Source organism: Pristiophorus japonicus, chromosome 7 (genome assembly GCF_044704955.1).
Source record: "Pristiophorus japonicus isolate sPriJap1 chromosome 7, sPriJap1.hap1, whole genome shotgun sequence".
NCBI lineage: Eukaryota > Metazoa > Chordata > Chondrichthyes > Pristiophoridae > Pristiophorus > Pristiophorus japonicus.
Window position 1 is genome coordinate 97,485,716 of NC_091983.1, and position 18,496 is coordinate 97,504,211.

General features: G+C 39.0%; 1 protein-coding gene across 1 annotated transcript; it reads right to left on the reverse strand.

Annotated features, from left to right (window-relative positions):
- Positions 1-1,371: 1,371 nt before the first annotated feature.
- Positions 1,372-16,018, reverse strand: LOC139267207 (transcription factor Sox-7-like). The gene is made up of 2 exons (XM_070885164.1): positions 15,688-16,018; positions 1,372-2,418 (listed from the first exon to the last, which is right to left on the reverse strand). Exons 1-2 carry the CDS (start codon positions 15,914-15,916, stop codon positions 1,553-1,555), a joined length of 1,095 nt encoding a protein of 364 aa, XP_070741265.1. The 5' UTR covers positions 15,917-16,018; the 3' UTR covers positions 1,372-1,552.
- Between the last annotated feature and the right edge of the window lie 2,478 nt (positions 16,019-18,496).

Sequence of the window (18,496 nt, forward strand, 5' to 3'; positions counted from 1 at the left end):
ATTCAGGAATATACAGTTACATCATAAAGTAGGACATCTCATAACTAAGTTATGGATTAATTTCAGCACTAATGTAAATTTTACAGATTTAAAGTTTTATTTTGAAATTTCTTGCAGACCATGTGTATGTTTTCCACAAAGCAGAAAGACATCTTTGTTGTAAATTAATCATGGTGTGATTTTAAAACAAAATTACTACTGGCCAATTGACATCGGCAAGGTTTTCTTACTAACCTGATAGAAATACAAACACTTTCTGATAATTGAAGAAAGCTCACTTGGTAAATGAATAATTGAGCATTAATAATTGTTCAGATATACAATAGAATCTAAATGCTGTGATGATTTCAATCTAGCAGTCTCACTAAAAGCATTATCACTTTAATTATATATTTCCAAGAACTCTAAAGCATTGTTAATAAGCCTGATCTAAGTTTGACAAACAAAACCATTAATAAAGTGCATAAGGCTATGTGTATTTCCCCGATAGTTCCTAATAGTATTCTCTGTCTCTTCTCTATAGGCATGTATACAGTAGTATATTTTCTGAGTAACCAGAGGCAAAACATTTCTATTAAAACTTTTCAAACTTAGTTCATAAAGGATCATTATTGAACAAGTGAAACAATACGAAGTGTGTATACCTTCAGTATAGGGAATAGTCAAAGTATGCAACATTTTTTCAAGCAATTAAAATCTCTTGAGCACAACCTACAGACTTACAGTTAGAGTTAGAAATAGAATGTTACCTCTGAAATTAAATTGTTTGAAATTAAACTTAAATGCAATTTGCATATCTAAAATCATCAGCCATTTTTATTAGAAACAAATGTTATTTTTTATTTTTTTAAGGCTGCCAAGCTGGATAAATTTCAACAACCTAGGAAATAATTAAAAACTTTATGAAATACTAATTTTAAATATATATAAATCAGCATTTCATTCACTGACAGGCCAGTTGGATCACCTAAGGGAGGTGAAATTCCTTTTTTAATGAAAATGGGAGAATACCTATTTTTCCATAATTAATGATCAACTCATGACATTCTGGGAATGCATGACTTTGAAATGCGCAACTTCTGAGAATGTGATTTCATTAATGGGTCATTAATTATGGAGAAAAATAGGTGTACTCCTGTTTTTTTTTTAAATTGGCAATTTCACCCCCAGTTTGCTTTGGATGCAATGAAACAATTACAAGCTAATTATAGGTAAGGAAGGCCAATATATACATTCATTCAGAGATTTTATATATATATTTATATATACATACACGTGAAGGCTTACAAACCAACACATTTTAAAAACTCATTGGATATTAAATACATCTTAACCGGTTTACAAACATTTAAAAAATGAAAAAGTGAACAGTCAAGAAGCTTTTTGATTTTGATAGTGTCATAAGAATTTATCTACATAAATGTTTTGGTTCTTCATCATGAATGAAAAGCATTACTGGTTTATTTTACCACCCTGAGGTTATTTCCATGTCCAGAGATATTTGTAAATAATACTGTTGTTACTCAGAAAGGTTGAAGTCTGTTTGTTTGGTCTAGGAGCCACTGTAACTATTGTAATATGCTGCAGTAGCATCTGCTAACACAGATATAAGGCTCCTCTCTGAACTTGTGCCTCCTGATGCACTGACGTCAGGTAAATGTGAATTAATTAACATCCCTACTTGATTTAGATGACTGGAGGAGTTCAAATACTGATCAAACTCATTGCGGTCCACTTCACCTAAAAGCTCAGCCTGGCTGATATGCTCCAGGTTATCGAGATGATGGTGGTCACGAGGGGGAGAAAGGTGGACTGATGTGCTTGAGTTCATGGACTGGAAGGCTGGATGCTGGATCCGATTATAATAAGGGGGTGGTGGAGGGTGACCGGCTGCAGGGTGCATCATGGTAGATCTGTTTTGGGGGAGAGATATCTGACTGAGATGTTCACATTGAATGGGGCTTTGACTGTATTCTGAACGATACATTACTCCATTCAACTGAGAAGGAGAATCTTCTGTACACTGAGGTGGAAAGAAACTGTGATCAGCATCAATCACATCTAGAGGGGACATCTCAGGGGTGGGTAGGCCGTAGTTGTCGAAGCTGCTGTTTGTGGTCTGTGTTTCCCTGAATCTGCTGATTGCAGGAAGTCTTGAGGCTGGTGGATAGCCTTTATCCTCTTCCTCCTCCAGAGGTCCCCTACAGATTCTCCGACTGTGGACAGGAGGCTGATCGTGGGGGAAGTTGTTGAGCAGGAAGCTGGGGTCTACACGTTTGCAGAGACGCTTGATCTGTTTTTTCCTCCGAGGCCTGTATTTGTAATTGGGATGATCCTGCATGTGCTGGACACGCAATCTTTCAGCTTCTTCCACAAAAGGCCTCTTCTGTGAAGGGGTGAGCGCTTTCCATGATTTGCCTAAAATATATCCCATAATCAGAAGTGGCAAAAGCATATTTATCTACAATTCATAGTTAAATACCATTCCTTTATAGCTTTACTTGTTCCAATATGAATATTTTTATAGGCTAAAACTTTTTTTTAAGTTTGAAATAGTGCTCAAGATGTTTTCCTGCTAGTGCTATGACTAAGTTAATTTAACTCTGATAATAGTCAGTTTAATTGTATTAAATAAAATGGGGATTGAAATTGGATTAACAGGTCATCATGCTGGCACAGATGTTTCACTACAATGTGAGCCAGGGTTCACTCACACATTTCCCTTCACAATGAAATCTAATCTAATCTAACTGACATGAGGGAGCAGCACTAAGCAGATGCCAGGTATTTTTCCAGAGGCTATTTGCATGCACTATCCTATTGGTTAGCTTGAAATTAGAATCTGCCTGACTGCATTGTCAATGGGGCTGAAAATAGAAAATTCTATTTAAAAAGTGGGAAAGCATAATTTTGCCATTAACAAAATTTGATTCAATCAGTGTTATTATCTTGTCTTAATAGAGGTAAGAACTATGAACAATAATTGAGGCTTCATTTCTACATTACTTTGATTTTGCATATTACATTTTTGAAATGTTATTTTCATATCTAGTTATAAAATGGTTGATACAAGTTCCAGTAAACATTATTAATTAACAACATTTTCTTTAAAGTTTTATTGACATTTCAAGAAGATATAAACTTTGCTCTATCCAAAATGTATGTTCATGGTTCAAACCATTGCATATATTAATTAACTACAATTAGTACACAGTGTTTCACTTTTTTATGGGCCCCCATTTAATTCTAAACGTAATATCTCATTCACTTAAAAAATTTTGTTTTCTATTTAAGCAAAGAATACCTAAGATATAGTTGTTATATGTTCTTCAAAGATGGTGACTTTTTCTTTGTTGCTGCCTAAATGTGGGGCATTGTGCTATCTATGCTATAAGTACCAATACAAGTCACACCTTTGCTTTCTCAATCAGGCCTGGCATGTAGATGCACTGACAAGTGTAATACTGAGTCATACAAGACCATCTAAGGTTTGATCCTTGGTCTATACTGAGCAAGTTGATCTCAGCTAGTGAGCATTTGGAGCACGACAATAAGCCTCAGTACTGCTGGGATAGGAAGAAGTAAAATCATCTAGTCTTCCTCTCTGATTGCTATCCAGTGACCCAGCTAGAAAGTTCGCCTGTGTGGACGTCAGATGAAGACATGTTTGGACTCAGTTGTAATTCCCCATATGGACAAATAGCTTGCTGGTGAGGTACTGGAAGGTATGCGGTGCCAATAGGCTTATTTTTCTCAAGGTGCAAAGTGTAACAAAAAATAGATGTAAGCAACATCTGTAATGAGTGGAAACAGACCAAAATGTCCAATTATAGTGCCACTCTTGGCATTGTTCCCATTTTAAAAAGGACTGAAAGGCTGTTAAAGGTCAATCATGATAACTGAATTCTGAATTTCCATTCAGAATGTGGGTTAGTCATGCAAAAAAAGTAATTTACATTTTCATAAGGCTTTTGACCCTAGAGCCTCATGCTGTCCTAATGAAGAAACTGGTATCTATGGGAGTACATGGCCAAATCTTGGATTTTATCAGAGATGTGTACTCCAATTCAAATTTTCATGTAATGCTAGATGGGAAATTCACTGATTCTATCTCCTTTTGAGCAAGGAGTGAAGCAAAGTTGTCTTCCATCACCTATTCTATTCAATTAAATATGTTGTGGCTAGGGAGCTAATGTAGGTCAGCAACATACTCTATTTTAAATCTCCTCATCGTCAAATCTTTCCATGCCTCCCCTCACCTTACCTCTGCAATTTCCTGCAGCCTCACATTCCCTCCAGCATCTTTTGGCTCTGACTCTGGCCTTTGCACATGGTGCCTTTGTTTCCTACCATTAGTGGAAAAATCTTCAGCCACCTCTGAATCTCCCTACCTACCCACTCTCTCCCCACTTCTCTCTTCATCTTTAAAAACCTTCTCGAAAGCATTCAGTCACCTTGTTCACATGGCATGGCATTTGCTCCTTTTTTCATTTTATTTATTTATTTATATTCTTGCTCCTACATAAAGTGCCTTGGGATGTTTTCTACTTTAAAGGTGCCATATAAATGCACGTGGTGGTCCTAACTAGACAGGTAGTAAGAGCAGGGGTGGGGCTGATTAGGGACCAAAATGGAGACCTATGCAAGGAGGCAAAGGGCATATCTGAGGTACTAAATGTGTACTTTGCATTTGTCTTTACCAAGAAGACGCTGCCAAAGTCAGTGAAAGAGGAGATAGTTGAGACACTGGATGGGATAAAAATTGATAAGGAGCAGGTACTAGAAAAGCTGGCTGTACTTAAAGTAGATAAGTCACCAGGATTGATGGGATGCATTCTCGGATGCTGAGGGAAGTAAAGATGGAAATTGCGGAGGTACTGGCCATATTCTGCCAATCCTCCTTAGATACAGGGGTGGTGCCAGAGGACTGGAGAATTGCAAATGTTACACCCTTGTTCAAAAAAGAGTGTAAGAATAAACCCAACAACTACAGGCCAGTCAGCTTAACCTCGGTAGTGGTGAAGCTTTTTGAAAATTCGGGACAAAATTGTCAGTTGAACAAGTGTGGATTAATTAAGGGAAGCAGCATGGATTTGTTAAAGGCAAATCGTGTTTAACTAACTTGATCGAATTTTCTGATGTAACAGAGAGGGGTTGATGTGGTGTACATGGACTTACAAAAGGTGTTTGATAAGGTGCCATATAATAGACTTGCCAGCAAAATTGATGCCCGTGGAATAAAAAGGGACAGTGGCAGAATGTATACAAAATGGCTAAGTGGCAGGAAACAGAGTAGTGGTTGTTTATCAGATTGGAGGAACGTACAATGTGGTGTTCGCCAGGGATAGGTACTAGGAACACTGCTTTTCTTGATATATTTTAATGACTTGGACTTGGGTGAACAGGACACAATTTCAAAATTTGCAGATGACAAAAAACTTGGAAGTATAGTGAACAATGAGGAGAATAGGGATAGACTTCAAGAGGACATAGACAGGCTGGTGGAATTGGCGGACACATGGCAGATGAAATTTAACGCAGAAAAGTGCGGACTGATACATTTTGGTAGGAAGAACGAGGAGAGCAAATATAAATTAAAGAATACAATTCTAAAGGGGTGCATGAACAGAGAGACCTAGGGGTATATGTGCACAAATCATTGAAGGTGGCAGGGCAGGTTGAGAAAGCAGTTGAAAAAGCGTACGGAATCCTGGGCTTTATAAATAGAGGCATAGAGTACAAAAGCAAGGAAGATATGATGAACCTTTATAAAACACTAGTTCGGCCTCAACTGGAGTAATCTGTCAATTCTGGGCACCACACTTTAGAAAGGATGTGAAGGCCTTGGAGAGGGTGCAGAAAAGATTTACAAGAATGGTTCCAGGGATGAGGGATTCCAGTTACATGGATAGACTAGAGAAGCTGGAGTTGTTCTCCTCAGAGCAGAAAAGGTTCAGAGGAGATTTGATAGCAATAATCATGGGCGATCTTAATCTTCATATTGATTGGACAAATCAAATTGGCTAAGGTAGCCTTGAGGAAGAGGTCATAGAGGGTATCCGGGATGGTTTCCTTCAACAGTACATTGCGGAACCAACCAGGGAGCAGGCTATCCTAGATCTGGTACTGTGTGATGAGCCAGGATTAATAAATGATCTCATAGTAAAGGATCCTCTAGGAAAGAAAAATGATAGCTTGGTTGAATTTCAAATTCAGTTGGAGGATGAGAAAGTTGGATCTCAAACCAGTATCTTGATCCTAAATAAAAGCGATTACAAAGGTATGAAAGCAGAGTTGGCTAAAGTGGACTGAGAAAATAGATTAAAGTGTAAGATGGTTGATAAGCAGTGGCAGACATTTAAGGAGATATTTCATAACTCAACAAAAATATCTTCCAGTGAGAAAGAAAGACTTTAAGAGAAGAGAGAATCATCCGTGGTTAACTAAGGAAGTAAAGGATGGTATCAAATTGAAAACAATGGCATACAAAGCAGCCAACATTAGTGGCAGGCCAGAGGATTGGGAAATGTTTTAAAACCAGCAAACATAAGAACATAAGAACATAAGAATTAGGAACAGGAGTAGGCCATCTAGCCCCTCGAGCCTGCTCCGCCATTCAACAAGATCATGGCTGATCTGGCCGTGGACTCAGCTCCACTTACCCGCCCGACTAAAAAACATAATAGAGGGAAGATAGATTATGAGAGTAAACTAGCAAGAAATATAAAAGCAGATAATAATAGCTTCTACAGGTATATAAAAAGGAAGAGTAGCTAAAGTAAATGTTGGTCCCTTAGAAGATGAGACTGGGAATTAATAATGCGAAACGAGGAAATGGCAGCGACTTTGAACAAATATTTTGTATCGGTCTTCACAGTAGAAGACACTGAAAACATCCCAATAATGGATAATCAAGGGGCTAGAGGGAGGGAGGCACTTAAAACAATCACTATCACTAAAGAAAAGGTACTCGGTAAAATAATGAGACTAAAGTTGAACAAGTCCCCAGGACCTGATGGCTTGCATCCTAGGGTTTTAAAAAAAAGTGGCTGCAGAGATAATGGATGCATTGGTTGTAATCTACCAAAATTCCCTGGATTCTGGAGAAGTCAGAATTCTGGATTGGAAAACCGCAAATGTAACACCTCTATTTAAAAAAGGAGGCAGACAGAAAGCAGGATACTGTAGACCAGTTAACCTAACATCTGTCATTGGGAAAATGCTAGAGTCCATTATTAAGGAAGCAGTAGCAGGGCATTTGGAAAAACATAATACAGTCAAGCAGAGTCAGCATAGTTTTATGAAAGGGAAATCATGTTTGACAAATTTACTGGAGTTTTTGAGGATGTAACGAGCAGGGTGGATAAGGGGGAACCAGTGGATGTGGTGTATTTGGATTTCCAGAAGACATTCGATAAGGTGTCAAATAAAAGGCTACTGCATAAGGGGTTGGGGGTAATATATTAGCATGGACAGCGGATTGGCTAACTAACAGAAAACAGAGAGTCGGGATAAATGGGTAAATTTCCGGTTGGCAAACGATAACTAGTGGGGTGCCACAGGGATCGGTGCTGGGTCCTCAACTATTTACAGTCTATATTAATGATTTCGATGAAGGGACCAAGTGTAATGTAGCCAAGTTTGTTGATGATACAAAGATGGATGAGAAAGCAAATTGTGAGGAGGACACAAAAAATCTGCAAAGGGATATAGACAGACTAAGTGAGTGGGCAAACATTTGGCAGATGGAGTATAATATGGGAAAGTGTGAGTTTATCCACTTTGGCAGGAAAAATAAAAAAGCAAATTATTATTTAAATGGAGAGAAATTACAAAATGCTGTAGTACAGAGGGATCTGGGGGACCTTGTGCATAAAACACAAAAAGATAGTATGCAGGTACAGCAAGTAATCGGGAAGGCAAATAGAATTCTGGCCTTTATTACAAAGGGGATGGAGTATAAAAGCAGGGAAGTCCTGCTACAACTGTACAGGGTATTGGTGAGGGCATACCTAGAGTACTGTGTACAATTTTGGTCACCTTATTTAAGGAGGGATATACTTGCATTGGAGGCAGCTCAGAGAAGGTTCACTCGGTTGATTCCTGAGTTGAAGGGGTTGACTTATGAAGAAAGGTTGAGCAGGTTGGGCCTATACTCATCGGAGTTTAGAAGAATGAGAGATGATCTTATTGAAATATATAAAACACTGAGGGGCCTCGACAAGGTAGATGTAGAGAGGATGTTTCCTCTCGGGGAATCTAGAACTAGGGGGCATAGTTTTAGAATAAGGGGTCGCCCATTTAGAACTGAGCTAAGGAGTAATTCCTTCTCTCAGAGAGTCGTAAATCTGGGAAATTCTCTGCCCCAGAGAGCTGTGGAGGCTGGGTCATTGAATATATTTAAGGGGGAGATAGACAGATTCTTGAGCAATAAGGGAGTGAAGATTTATGGGGAGCGGGCAGGGAAGTGGAGCTGAGCCCAGGATCAGTTCAGCCATGATCCTATTAAGCTTGAGGGGCCAATGGCATATTCCTGCTCCTGCTCCTATTTCTTATGTTCTTATGATAGAGATGTTCAAAATCCTGAAGGGTCTAGACAGAGTAGATCGAGAAAAACTGTTCCCATTGGCGGAAGGGTTGAGAATCAGAGGACACAGATTTAAGATAATCGGTAGTAGAACCAAAGGCAACATGAGGAAAAATCTTTTTATGCAGCGAGCGGTTAGGATCTGAAATGCACTGCCTGAAATGTTGGTGGAGGCAGATTCAATCGTGGCTTTCAAAAAGGAATTGGATAAGTACCTGAAGGAAAAAAAATTGCAGGGCTATGGGGAAATGGTGCAAGAGTGGGATTAACTGAAGTGCTCTTGCAGAGAGCCGGCACGGGCTCGACGGGCTGAATGGCCTGTCATGTACCATTCTATGATTCTAGGCAGCTTACCTATGCTTTGCCTAGAATCATAATTTTAATTGATTAAGCTACAGCAAAACCCCTGCACATAGTTGGTCCTTGAACTGTAGCTCATGCAAACATGTTGCTAAACTCTATGGGGCCGAACTTGGTGAAGGCCAAGTCCGGCCCAAGTGCCGCCCAAAAACCCGCCGATGGCCACTGAGAGACTGGGCAGCACTTTGGGTGGGAAATTGATGAAAAATAATTTAAAAATTGGGCCGGCAGCAAATGAACAACATATGCCGTCAAACTGGGCAGGAGCAGATGGGAGCTCCCAATCTCGGCGGCAAAGGCTCGTGCCACCGAGGATGGAGTCGGGCCCATCGAGGATCGAAGACGTCCAAATAAAAATGATTGGAAAAAAAATTACCCAGAAGACCTTCAGGGGTTTTTTAAAAGTTCACTAACCTTTTTTTGTCAGTTCTTTTAAACTTACCTTGGGGGTTAGACCAGCCTCCTCATGATGATCCTTCCCCCTGCTGGCGCCAACTCCCGCTCGCACCAATCTGGCATCTCGGCGGGCAGGAGGTCACTTGCGCCACTGACGCCAGCGGGCGGTTCCCGGCAGTTCTCCCCTCTTGTCCGCTTCAGCCCAAGTGCAAACTGGCACTGGGCACAACCCAAAGAGGAATGTCGGCGGATCTCTGCAGCAGTAGGCGGTAAGGCCATCAATTTCGGCCCCATGGACTTTGGTAAATGTGTCTAAATTGGGGGAGTGTGTGCACTCCATCAAGTGGCAAATAGAAATTTTACCTGTGCAGATTTTTCAGTAGCTTGGTTTGAAGACTCAGCATAGAGATGGGTTTTCGCATGTGTCAGACACTCGGCCAAGCAAAAAAAAATCATACAGAAGAAGCTGATAATTTGCATGTACCAGCTTAGCTAATATATTTATTGTTGTTAAATGATCAGTGACAGCCTGACTCCTGTTGGCAGTCTTGACCTGACTTGACTCTAGCTGACAGTTCATATAATCAAATGAATGAGCTTGCAGCTGCCAAAATCTCCATAAATGTCCATCCTGACCTAACATCTCGAAGGGGATATTGTTTCACTAGTTCCAGTCACCCTCAAGACTTCACCCAGGTCCTTGTTATTTGTGAGTGATTGCTGGTAGGCTGTTCAACATGGGGATCATCACTTCTGAGCCTAATCCTAAATCACTAAAGGTTGCTTTTTAAAGATGAAATTAACCCTTTTGTGTCTTTATGAGTTCATATTGTTTCAGCAATTGGTTCCAATTTAATAGCAGAGGTGAGAGAGGTCATCCCTGTTATATTTCTCTGTGTGTCCTGACAAAAGCAGTTCAGTTATTGCCCTTTGTATTGTGGAGTGCTTGTTGCAAATAATCATAATCCATACAATGACGAAAGCCTCGGAACCAAAATGCTGATTTTTTTCAATGAAGGAATAAATTAGCTAACTACAGACCAGTCAGTCTAAAGTTGATAGTGGGTAAGTATCTTGAGGCCATTATACAGGATAAAATGAATATCCACCAAGAGAGGAAGAACAGCCAGCATGGATTTTTAAAAGGCAGTTTATATCTGACAAAGTTAATAGAGCTCTTTGAGGAAATAACAGAGTGTACTGATAAAGGAAAGGATGTTGTGTATATAAATACTTGAAGAGTGCAGGTCAGATATAGGACTACAAGTAATACGGGATCCGTGAATTTATCGTATGTTATCTTGGTGACTCATTTATTTTGGTGAAGCAGCAGGGGAGCTGGGCTTGTGCTGGGTGGATTCATGCAGTCTGAATCACATACAGGTCATCACAAATCTGCACCAATACTGACTCAGACGATTAGCAGAGGGAAAAGTAATAGCCAAAGATCATTTCGTTAGATCCCATTGGATAAGACAGAAAATTGTGGAACTGTGAACAAGCACATGAATTAGAATACCCAATAGTTTGATTCTACTCAAATCACGGCCTTTCACTACATCAAAAAATTAAGCTACTGTATCTGACTTTGGCCTAGAAAAATGTAAAAAATGAATTTTTGGACTGAAGTACACTATGCAGCAAATTCTTAAGTTTGTCACAGTTAAATGGGGTGAAATGGTGTATGATATTACATCAGCAAAATTCTATTGTCTGCTCTTTTAAGGGGGTCAAACCTATTTTTAAAATGGGCTAATATCTTTGTTAGATTTCATAGAAACGGGTATGCCATGATTTCACCCCAAAAGACTTTTGAAATGCTCAGAGATATTTTAAATTTAACTCATGAAAATACATTTCATTTACAGGAGACAACTAACTTCTATTCTTATGGTTCTCAATGGGACAATTATAGAGGCATGAACTAAAATTAGGTAAAGAAGGCACTTTATAGGTAGCTCTGTTGGATTTTGATTGAGATCTCACATAACAGCTTGAATTATAATGGTAGAGGCAGCTGGATTGTTGGAACTCTTCTGTTTCATCTTGGCTGAGTTTAGCTTCTTTTTTAAAACTGATTTTATACTGGGCTAAGTGCCACGCTCGTCATGCAAGCTCCCATTGCCCGGGTCTCACACAGCTGGCAACAATTCCAGAATAAAGTTAAAGACAAACAGAAAATGCTGGAAACAGCGGGTCAGTCAGCATCTATGGAGATAACAAATGAGATAATGGCCCTGAATTTGCGGTCGGAGGCTTCCCGGGAGAAATGCCTCCAATCTCCAAATAAAATGCCCGCGTACCTGGGTGGTCTGGGAGGTACGGAGTTTCGAGGTCCTGGACCTCTCCGGGTACCCACGGGTAGAGGCCCACGCATCTTGGTGCACACGCGGTTGGCGAGCTCCCCTGGGATCACGTGAGCCAGGCCAACGAATGAAAGAAGGCGAATTTCCATTCATGCTTATGGGGATTCCGTATGTATGGAAACCCCATAAGCATGAACGGGAATACCCCCCAAAATACATCTACACGTCAAATAAATTTTAAAAAAATTACATATTTACAATTAATTAAAATGGCATTTAATTAAATATTTAAACAAAAATTAAATTAAATTTTTTTTTTTTTTTTACATGTTTTAACGGGGCTAAGAATAAACGTACCTTATTGTACAGGGTTTTTAATGTATAAATGACTGGTAAAGAATTTCACGGGCATTTTCTGGGCAGATGTTGGGCAAACTCTCTGTCCACAGATGCCCTTTTCCCGGGAATACTTTGCGCGCGCAAACCCGGAACTTGCGGGCAAGTGTGCACCTTGTACACACCCGTAGGGGCCGCAAATTACAGCCCAATGCTTCAGGGGTGGACCCTGAACTGATAAAGGGTCCACCCCCAAACTTTAACTCATCTCATCAAACGTTAACTCATCTGCTTTCTCCGCAGATGCTGACTTCTGCTGAGTATTTCTAGCATTTTCTTTTGTTTTTGTTTTAGATGTCCAACACCTGCAATTTTTTTTTACATTAGTAAGCTTGCTGGAAATTTGCTAAGCTGCCACTGTATTGTTTCTGTTTCCCTGCTGCTCTGTGGCCAATAAAGCTCTATTATCTTATTCCAGTTAAATGAGGCAAAGTAAAAGTTCTAACCGTAGCCCGAGGAAGTTCAGTAGCTCCACTCTGCAGCAGCAGCAAAGCAAGGCTTAAATGAAATAAAACCACCTGAATGAATCACACAGATAGATAGTTTTGCATATGATAATAATTAGGGCTGCATCTACTACAAATGTACTTTACTCCCTGTGCTGAGAGAAAGGAAGGGAAAGAAAAGCTACTTTTATATTACCCAAAACCCATGCTGGTGCCATCGGTAGTGAGCTCCAGGACCCACAGTACTGATAATCAGATTCAAATTATGTGTTTGATCCATATAAGATTGACAATTCTCTCAGATTAAATTATATATCCAGATCATTGGGCTATATGGTTAACAAATCACCTTTGAAGGTCTGAGTTGATATCTTGGATGCAAGGAGGAGAGAAATTGGTTGATATTCAATATCATTCATCTATTATTAAGTCATTTTAACACATTCCAAAAGCTCCTTGTATGAATATGTCAGAAAGAGACACTGGTATCTCTACTTGCCTTGTAAAATTGTGCAGGTATGATATTTCATCCATCCTTTTAATTCATTTAGTGACAATTGTGCAATATCGTGCTGAAGCTCAAACTTTTCTCTGGTCTGTTAAATTGCTCACTAGTTCCCATGATTTTCTTTTTTTTTATGGTAGCATTGAATAAGAAATTAATTAATCTTCTGAGGGATTATAAACATCACAAAAAGAAGCAAATTTAGTGCCAATCCCTTCCCCATATGTCAATACACAGTCAGTTATTTTAACGACTTGTATTTTTTCCTTTTCTGAATTAACCTGGCCTTCCAGCTTTTTTTGTGACTGTTTCAGTATATGTATTCTGGGATTTAACTATTTTACTCTGCCACTAATTATATCTTTACAGTGATATTAACTACTAAGACAATGGAGGAAAATAGTCCAATATCTGGATGTTTCTTTCCCAGTTTTAACCCCAATTATTCTCCTTCCTGTGTTTTTCCTTTTTGCTGTAGAAGCTATACCTCTCAGAAACACTACACATTTATCTATTTGCATTCTTTCCACTCACTTCCTTTTTTATTCTAAAAGTTGTTTGTAGAATTTAATAGATTTCTAGTTATTTTAGAAGGGAGCTGTGATATAACGGGGTTTTGGTTATTTATTTGCCCACTCAGATCAAGAACACTGAAGACCGCAGCAATGATCCAAAATATCTACATTGCTGATTGCCACTTTGTGCTTTGAATGAAGCAGTTCTGAGGAGAAAGGAATCTATTCGAGGATAGGCTTGGTGTAAATTTGAAAAAGAGTCATTACTAACATTGAAATATTGTAGCTTCCATATGGATGGATAAAAAATTGCTAATTCTAATGATGTTCTGCTGCTTTTTAGATTTTTTCTCTATTGTAGACCTGATTAAAACCATTTACAGAATACCAGCCCAAGGTGCAATCATTGGATTGTGCTTGTTTTAGCGAGTGGATACACCACAATCAGACTCACTATCCCCTGAGCTAGGCTTCCTACACCTGATCACTAAATGACTCATGTAAGGAAATGCATGAATATTGACTTTGCTAAGGACAGGACTGGTGTCAATTGAGATGCTCTTAAGGGTTGAATAGCCAGCTGATAATCGCATCCTAGCATCATTCATGGAGAATGACCACTTGGTGAGATAGCAGAAGACTGGTGGAATTATCCTCTGACAAGAGTAAGCACCTTCAGGAAAGGAGTAGGAAGAAATGAAAAAAAATTCTGAATCACCCACATAGTTGGGGACAGAGATACAAAATATATATTTTCGTCAGGATATTAGTCTGGTGAAATCATTACCAAGAAAATACTTCCTCTGGAATAAATACATTTTCATTGGTTCATATTACTAGAGTTTTTCAAAAAGAATGGTTACCCTTCTCTTTGCTTGGATTTATAAGATTAAATTATATTAGCCATTTTTACTGTCCAATCGTGCTTCTGTCAGAGAGGACAGTCTCTCGGAGGAAGGCCACATCTTACCTATTTCATATGTTAAAATCTTTAAAAATTTTCTTGGGATATTTATTTCTTTGACGTACTGTGAAATGAATTTGATTCTGTCTGAAAGCATCAGACAATAAAGTTGGTACAAACCAATGCTATACCATGTGAACCTAAAATTAAAGTTAATAATGATTGGATACGCTATAAATAGTACACCAGCCATAGATGTTTGAAAATAGTATTTAAAGATGTTTTGTTTTTTAGTTTGAGTGCATTAGCTAGAGATGATTCAAGTACTGCTAATCAACGGAATCACTTCAACATCAGTGTAACTGCAGTACCTGGAACTGGGGAGGAACTGAATGTGATCTCCAACAGGCTGAATATGGCTCTCAATCAAATACAATAGGACAGTTCATTAGAATTTACTGATTACATATGTTTACTATATATTAAAACAACTGCTTATATGCCTTCATGTTTGATACAGGTTTACCGAATTAAACAGAAGAAAATGTACTTTCTTGAGCAGCAGAATTTTAAAGTAATTTATACAAACAGCCCTATTTACATTCTGCTCAGCAAATTTATGGTTTTCTGGTCAATTACTCTGTCCTGAAACCAGAAACATTTAGCAGGCTGTTGATGTATTTTAATGTATTACATTTTCAAAATAACTTCACAATTTGGTTGCACAAAAATATAATTATCCATGTTTTCTCCTATCCTTCATGTGTAAAATAATGCTGAAATGAAAAATGTTCCTTACAAGTAGTTAAATGTCATAACCTACCTGATACTTTTGAAAACTGAAATAATTGGAGCTCCATATTTTTATGACACAAATATTTATCTTTTTTTAAACTATGGCATGTATTGAAAATGTAATTATCAAGGAGAAATTTTTCAGCTTTTTGCTTATTCAGATCTAGACACTTCATAGTCATTTGTGCCTATGTTAGTGCAGCAAATACTATCTGGCAGTACTTTCTTTTAGAAATGATTGAGTAAATTAAAGATCTGTTCCATGACATAACTGCTATTTAATACAACTTTAAATACTTCAGATTGTTTTCTTGTATTTATATTAAACAAGATTACAACTCAAAACTGAAATAACACACTCTGTAGATGTTACAATTTAAGAATCACTCTCTCTTTATATATATATATTTATTCTAATTGACATTTTTAATCTGAATTAACATTTATATTTAAAAAAAGGTTTTTGGGCATACTTACCCAGCATTTTGCTGAGCTCTGCGTTGTGTAGATCAGGGTTTTGGATCGCTAGTTTCTTCCTCTCGTCCTTAGCCCAGACCATGAAGGCATTCATGGGTCTCCGGATTCGTGGCTCAGCTTTGTTCCTGCCTGGAGATTCGTGGGCTGTGAGCCCAGCCCTGGGTTTTCCTTCCCCAGCAGGAGAATCCAAACCCTCTGCCCATGAGTATGGGCTCATTATTGTAGCCATCACTGTGGATCGGATCACTTTAATCAAAAATAATCCCTACAACTTTTTGGAATTTTTTAATAAAAGCATGTAGGATTAAATCACAGTGGTGCTGATGCCTAAAGCTAGTGAGATCAAGTCCCAGATCAGGAAGAGAGAGTCCCAGATTCATTTATTCCCTCAGTGTCAGTTGATGGCAACTTTAACCAATAGCCATGAGGCTGTTTTTAATACAAGCTCCTCCCTTTAACTGGTTCTGCAATCAAACAGCTCAGACTTGTAACTTAAAACTACAGAGCAATTAAAAAGTTTTCCTTTTCAGCCTTTCAACTTTCAATCAGGTTATTTTTCAGCGATAAATGTTAAACTGAAGTGCATTTGGCATAGTTCAACTTCAAGCATTGTTGCGTTCTATTATAACAGCATTCAGCTGTGACTTACTAATATTGCATTTATGATATTGTGCATAAGAACAAGATGAATTTTCCAACTGTATCCATTATTTCTATATGGCCAAAATTGGCACATGATGCCCATCTGCTTTTAATAGTTCTATTGTAGTTGCCTGTTCTATTTTATCGTGTTATTATCTAACTAACTGGCTCATTATGTACGTATATATGAGAGAGGCAGAGAGAAAAAGAGTATAGGGTGGGCAGGAGTGATTGCAAGGAAATAATTCACAATAATTAAGGGTTATGACATTACAAATCACAAAAACTAAACTTGAGTGGTTAGTCAGTCATCTGACCCCAAACATTACATTCCACTAAAATAATCACTCCTGTGCACCCATTTTATTTAAAATAAAAAGCAGTACCATTTTAAACCCATTGAAATGAAGCTTTATCTGGCTGACAGCAAGCACAGTTTATGCTAATGACCAATTATGCACTAATAGCACCAGTCCCAGGCAAGTCCTTAGGTCTGATTCTCACCAATTTACCATTCTATGACCAGGCTGTGGTTTGAGCAGAGGGCAATCGCATTTTTTGTGTAATATCTTAAGCATATTTTTTTTTAATCCTAATTATCACCTGGTGGCTCCATTTCCTATGCTCAGCACTGGACATGCACAGTAGTCGTCGATCATCTATTTAAAAGGGGCATCGCATTGACAATCCCATCAACCGTTTTGGAGATTGTGGGGCTGAAAATCTACAGCCCTTTTGGTGAACTCTGGTCATAACTCTGATGGGACTGTAGCAGAATAGCCACGAGTTAGACTGAGACACAGATACTACATGCTTTGGCCTTGCACAGCAGTTTCCTGATGGCCATGTAAGGGGTGGAGCCTTAGCCCACTCCAAGCAAAGCCAACAGCATAGGAGATGGCAATGACCCCCAGTGCTGGGAGTTCTGACGTCTCCAGCCTCTCAGTAGCTGGATTGACCATTTGGAGGCCAGTACACTAGTGTGACTTACAGTAAGAGAAAAGATAAGAAGGAATGGTTCTTGAAATAGCATTGAAAACAGGAAGATGACATTGGAACAGGAAGATAACTTTAAAACTCAGCAAGAATTGGACACTCTATACTTGTTTTTAAAATGGTATAAAAGAGGGTAACAAAGCAAAACTCAGTCAGGAACTTTAGCTACCTTCAAGGAGAGGTACCCTTTCTTGCAGTCTAACTGTCGCCTGCCCTTCTATACCAGGAGGAGGAGCCGTGTCTTACGGTTTGTCGCTAATAAAGGAGTAGCCTACATTTTAAACTTCAGCCATTAAAACTATAAAAGACAGAAATTCATATTTTGTAACAATGACTGCAGCCCTACATCTCCATTGATGCTGAGGATGTACTAAGACCAATGCTCAGTTAGCATCCATAAATCTTCATTTTCACCAGGAATGATTGCATAGTAATGAGGAACTAATCCTGGTATACCATGACCAAATATAGCACTCCCAATGCATTCCCATCTTAGTTCAGAAAATTCAGCATAGACTAAGGATCAAACATAGGGCCTTGCTAATCATTATGGCTTGGTAGTGGACCACATGTTATCTTTACTCACTGAGCCATGAGTAGTAGTGTCTGCGACAGGGCTTTTTATATTTGGATTTGTTATGGAGATAGGCGTCCGTTTTTTATTGTTTCCTAATCTTTCCCTTTTACCAAAGTATTTCTGCTTTCACATTCTCTTTACTTCTCACTCACTTTACAGCCATGTGAATGAATTAGTTGTAGTGATTCCCAGCCCACTGAAACCACTTTACCAGCTTATACAGAGGCTTTGTGTATGCAAGAAACATTGTGCTGGATTCTCCTCTGCCACCATGCACAAATTGGGTGGGAAAGTGACGGAAAATGAGATAGAATTTGGGCAGTCAAGGCCTACCACTGCCTCGCCGCCTGACCTGGATTTGCCTTCACCCACCCCTACTGGGACCCCTCTGGCCATTCCTTCCCTGCAACACAAGTGCAAATGGGACTGCCATGTAGGCCCTGGGAAGAGGTGGTGACAGCCCTAAGGTACCCCATGGAGGGAGAGGATCTTTTAGTGGCCTCCTCACCTTCTAATCTGGTTCCCAATGACTTACCTGTGTAGACCTTGGTCTCTGCCTACAAGGCAACAGCCCCATGAGTCTTCGGGACGCTT